The sequence below is a fragment of the Python bivittatus genome, unplaced genomic scaffold (genome assembly GCF_059951505.1).
Source record: "Python bivittatus isolate LINGU-HERP-01145 unplaced genomic scaffold, Pbiv_v1 ctg000350_np1212, whole genome shotgun sequence".
Taxonomy (NCBI): domain Eukaryota; kingdom Metazoa; phylum Chordata; class Lepidosauria; order Squamata; family Pythonidae; genus Python; species Python bivittatus.
Window position 1 is genome coordinate 17,081,031 of NW_028277074.1, and position 5,576 is coordinate 17,086,606.

Here is a 5,576-nt window from a genome sequence, read left to right on the forward strand (position 1 = left end):
AACTGCATGAACTCATCTAGGCAGTCCCAGGCCACTAGAAAGCACAAATCATCATTTTAAAAATGGCAATTATTGGACACCTGATAACTAGGAAAACATCTAGCAAGTATAAAAGCAAAAAACCGTTTCTGTTGGACTTCTTTCGGTAACCATAGCATATTATTTTTGTAATTTTTAATTATGTATTAAAGAAAATTAAAAAGCATGCAAACTTGAAAACTTACATTTAAAATTTCATCTTTACAAAACACTAAGGCTTCAGATTGTTTGCTTGGTGGAAAGGCCTTTTCAAATGCCTCTTGTGCTGCTGATGCTGCTGGAGAATAAATATCACACTGAGCTATTAGCCAATATCCCATAATGCTTTTTAAATGAGGAGCTAAATGTTTTCTGACTTTCAAAATAAGCTGCTCAAAAGCTTGCTGCGTTGCTTCCCGGACTCGGCGATCATGATCCTGCCATAAATATTGACAAGTACAACAATAATTATATAATTTCACTATACATATCAACAATTTCAGATTACATATTTCTCTAAAGCAAATTTTACTGACTCATATCTTATGGCTAAAAATATACATAACATTAATCTCTGCTTTTATGTACTGCTTTGCATACCATACTAGAGCACTACTACTGCTATATCAAATTCTAGGCTTTCTGCAGAACAAATTAACCTTCCAAGAGGTACAAACAGAACTTTATATTCATCTCTGATAATTACTTCAGTTAATTAAAAGCAGCAGCCTTGGCCAAGCTCTTCCCATAAATATGTGTCACTTTGTGTGAAATGAGCAGTTACATAAATATGACATATAGATAAATAAAATATCAATTTCGGTACTTACAAGAGAAATTTTACAATAAATTCTAGGCCAGTAAGGTAGAACTCCTTTAACAATCTCTGTCTCTCTTTCTTTGCACATTACCCCAAATTCTTGCATAGCCTAAAATTAAAAATAATGAAAATAAGATTTTTTTAAAAAGCTGATGATTACCCATTATTATTATATGTTTTCTTTTATGGTGATTATTATGAATTAAGCTCATGTATTGCAACTGATACTGTGTGTACAATACATTATTAAAGAACCTATTTATTTGTTTACTTATTTATTAGACTTATATGGCCACCAATCTTAAGAAAGCCAACCCTAGGCAGCTCACAACAGCCTTAAAACCAAAGAAACAATAAAAGCAACAGACAAAAACCTGGCATCCAACACAACCATCTCCAGGCTTCAGTCTCACCCTATCCAGCACATTTTCTTATTCTGCACAATAAATTAGATGGGTGGCTATATAGTTTACATAAATAAATAAAGGTGCAATATATTTTGATTGGATTGATATGTGATACTCTATTCTTTTGCTACAGTTATTACAAGTACAATTACCTCTTTTCCTATCAAGATGTCTGGTTGAATTCATCACAGATGTCCCTTACAGGTTTTTATTTTAAATTTTATATCAGAACCTTTGACCTCCCTTATTAAGTAAATGGAAAACATTGTCAGTATAACAATGGTTCAAGGTCACTACAAATTGTTATTATACCTGATAATGTATTATTTTTAATAGATAAATATAACATATTATATACTATATCAACATTTACTTATTTTGTGCAATAATTGGAAAGCTTATTAAGTTATTCAACTTCCAGTAGGAAGTTGCTTGCTCCGTTGTCACGGTTTAATATCCATAAGTTTGTTAAAATGGTATGACAAAAATCAGTATGGTTTAAAAATGTAATTAGTATTGAATTTTATATCCAAAATCTGGAACTTATCACTATAAGTGATAAATGAGGAACTATAATCTATTAATATGGGTAGGAGCCAAAAAAATTACATAATCCAGATTTAAAATTGTGAAATATTGCTATTTATTCATTTTCTCTTTGTGAGCTATATTGTATATCTATATATTGATATGATATTCCATGCAGTCATGTGTGTTTAAAAATGTAGCTGAGTGATTTTTATATGCAATGTATGTTTTTGTTATTTTTCTGCTTTTGTCTTTTGATATTTTTTTCTATATTATAGCAATTATAAATTTAAATTTAATAATTTAAAATTATTTTTTAAAAAATACAAACTACAAATAAACTATAAGATCAAAAACTTTATAGAAATTGCAAAACATACACATTTAATCAATAAATAATGACCCCTTAAATCCAATATAACAAGCCTACTTTTAACTTGGTTATGACATCTTTTTTGGAAAGTTTTCTTAGCACCATTCGAAAATCAGCATCTATAAGGCTATCTATTTCTTCAGCTCCTTGAATTGCAGGGACATATCCCAGGTCACTTGAAGAGGTGCCAAAGCCAACAAATCCAGGAACAGTTCCTTGCTCTTTGGCTAGAAGTTCAGCTGTTCTTCCACTGCTAGAAGGCTATATTTGAAAGAGAGAAAAAGAGGAATTGCTATTTGAGAATTATTCTAAAATCCCAACAAGCTTTCTTAGGGCTCATTGTTATGCCCGAAGCTGCAGTTCTTAACTTTATGACTTACTTATTGATCCATTACATTGTTTAAGAAATCTATACTGTTTTTCCTTTCAAAAAAAAAAAAAACCAAGCTAAAGCTTACATTTTTTTCCCCCAAAAAACCTATTGAAGTAGTAATTCAAACATATTTACTATAAAGTAAAAATAATAGAACAAACAATTCTAAATTAAGTTACAGAAGATTAATCATTTGTTTATTAGAAAGCTCTTTACTTCCTGAAAAAATATAAAGATGACTTAACTTCTGGTGAGAATTCCACATTTGAATTATTACTACTGTGCTGTCACCAAATTTTCCCATGCTGTCAAAACCCATACCTCTCAAGGCAGTAGTACATGTAGAAGAGTAGAACTGATTCCCAAAGAAAGGAGTATATAGTTAACTATATATCAGAATTGGCTGGCTTTATGAATGAACTTCTCATTGGCTAAATACTCTGTAAATTAATATTCTAATCCCTAACCACCATTCCTTCTTCTTGTCTTCATTCACCACTTTTTTCCTGTTCTCATAACGTATCTATCTAGAGTTCTGCATTTAAGATGAATTCCAGAAAAATAGCTGAACAAAGCTAAGATTCCTATCACAATTTAACTCTCTGATTACCTTCACAATGCTACAGGGTTTTCATTTTAAAATATTTAGGATAGAACTTAACTGAAAACAAACAAACAAACGGGCCCCACATATACACAATATCCACTGAAAACATGGGACAGAAATCAGTAAGGTGAATCAAACTTTGAGAAAATAGTTGCTGAATGTTTAACATTTATCACACATGATATTAAAGCATTCCAGATACAGCAGGATATTTGAATCACTAACAAGGATCTAACCCTAAATCTTTGAAACTAAGAGAAAGCAGTATACATTTAGAGTAGTAAAAATGTGCACATGACACAACCAAGAAAATCAACGTCCTATAGTAAGAATTTGTCATCCGAATTTATTTTTTGACATCTCAAAAATTTAAGTTCCGGAACATGTACTTTTTAGAGGACCGAAATATAGCTGGTTCTTTTCCCCTCTTGAAAGTTTAGGCACACTTAGCAATCCGTATTCCTTAAAGGGAGAGAACCACCAGGCAGGTATAAGGCTATAAGACCGGTTCCGTGATGTCTCGTTAGAGAAGAAGCCTCTAACAAATGAGACCCCCTTTGCAGTGAGAACGAAAGCAGCACCTTTGAAACTGATCTAACGTCCCTTCTGGTGCGGAAGAAGCAGCTTTTTTTTTTTTTAATCAAAAGTTAGGAGAAGCCGTCCTCCACGCTTCTCCCAAGCTCGAGAGCTATGGAAAGGCAACCCGAGGTGGCCCCTCTCCAGAAATATTGTATTCCCTCCCAGCGGCACCAACTCGCTCACCCGTACGTTGCCCTTAGTTCGCTGCTTGTTCTTGCCTCCCATGATAGCGTCTGCAACGCTGTCAGACACCGAAAAAAAAGGGGGAGTGAAAACAGTTGGTCCCACGCACAGGAAGGGGGAAAAGGCTATTTCCGGGTTAAACGGAAGTTAAAGTGATGGCTGAAGGAAGCTGGACACCGGAGGCTCCTCCCTTTTAGTACCCCTCCCTCCGCCTACAGAAGGAGGCAGCGAGAGAGAGAGAATGGCTGGTGATATACTGTGGTTACGGAAAGGAGTCCAACAGAAACTTTTTGCTTTTATATTTGCTAGATGTTTTCTTAGTGTCAGGTGTCCAGTAATTGCCATTTTTAAGATGATGATGATTTGTGCCTTCGAGTCAGCTCATGTTTTTGGTAACTACTTACGGTCCTTCCCACCGCTTGGTCGTTTTCCCCATTTCTGAGTACACCAAGCAGTGCCAATTGCTTTTTACACCGAGATGGCTTGTGATCACACGGTGAGAGCATGTTGTGGTAACAACAGAATTTACGCTGTTTTTATAAAAAGCTCAAAAAACGTTCTTCAAGGGGATTAATTGTGATACTCCACAAGATTAATAAGAACTACAACCGAAGAGTTTGTTGGTATATGCCCTGGTTCACTCAGGGTAAGTTAACCATGACTTACTGATTTTCAGGATATCAACACTGAACCATAAACCAAGGCTATCATATGTGTATACTTCCGTAAAATCCCGATGACTACTAGATAAACCTTTGCTGCCATCTATAGTCAGGATTTTAGCAGCCTAGTTACGGTGCAGTAGCCTTAATTAACCACAAGATGGATTTTCATATGGTAGACTAAAATATGCTTGCTACATTAGTGGTTCACTGAATGAGAAAACCCTACCTCTATTTTGCTACCTCCCCTTTTTGCTATTTCCACTTTTCCTTTCATGCTCATCTCCACCTATGCAGAAATATTATCCAATATATAATGAAATAAAACCCCCACATAGATCATATATTTCAAAGTCTGGAACTCAGACTTCTTTAGATCAAGTACTAAAATTACCCATATCAAATGCTGTGATGCTATTTGCCATTTTTGAAAAGTTAAACATTTTAATTCACAATCTGGTTACTAAGCCACAGGAAGGAGGAGACAGGAATAAAGATTATTTGGACTCTGAAATATTTTTCAGTTTAGGTTCACGGATGTACCTGTGAATCATGGAGTTCTTTGCAAATTTATTAGTGGATGTTCAGTAGGTTCCTGATTAACTGCTGGATAATTGGGGGGAGTTGCGCCCCTTGGTTCAAGACAATGTTAAGCCCTAAAAGATCTGGCCGATACTCCAAATAAAACAACATGCTCAAACATCTCGCAATGCGAATGGATTCCATAGCAAACTGAACTATTTAGCCACATGACACTAAAATCAAAAAGTACTAAATATTTTTAATGTAAAACTGGCAAAAGGCTTAATTTTAGCCATCATATACTGGAGGCCCATATGATGAGAAACAGGTAATCTAAGAAACCCAAAAGTCTGACACATAGCCATTTCTTCTATCCCTGACTAAGCACAGATTTGCTATTTCTGAAGTAGAAACAGTGATGAGGTGTTGATAATATAGACAGAAAACCTGCTGTGCTTAAAGTACCAAGACAAATAACATTTCAGGCATCCAGTTCCAACTGCA

The 5,576-nt window shown here is 34.7% G+C and overlaps 1 protein-coding gene across 1 annotated transcript in view; it reads right to left on the reverse strand.

Moving 5' to 3' along the window:
* Positions 1–4,016, reverse strand: part of LTN1 (listerin E3 ubiquitin protein ligase 1) — a 33,412-nt gene extending 29,396 nt beyond the window's left edge. Inside the window, exons 1-4 of the mRNA XM_088144610.1 lie at positions 3,889–4,016; positions 2,204–2,407; positions 849–947; positions 225–455 (exon numbers count right to left, since the gene is read on the reverse strand). Of these exons, the coding sequence (XP_088000736.1) occupies positions 225–455; positions 849–947; positions 2,204–2,407; positions 3,889–3,930 (576 nt within the window). The 5' untranslated portion in view covers positions 3,931–4,016. The remainder of the gene's footprint in view (positions 1–224; positions 456–848; positions 948–2,203; positions 2,408–3,888) is intronic.
* Between the last annotated feature and the right edge of the window lie 1,560 nt (positions 4,017–5,576).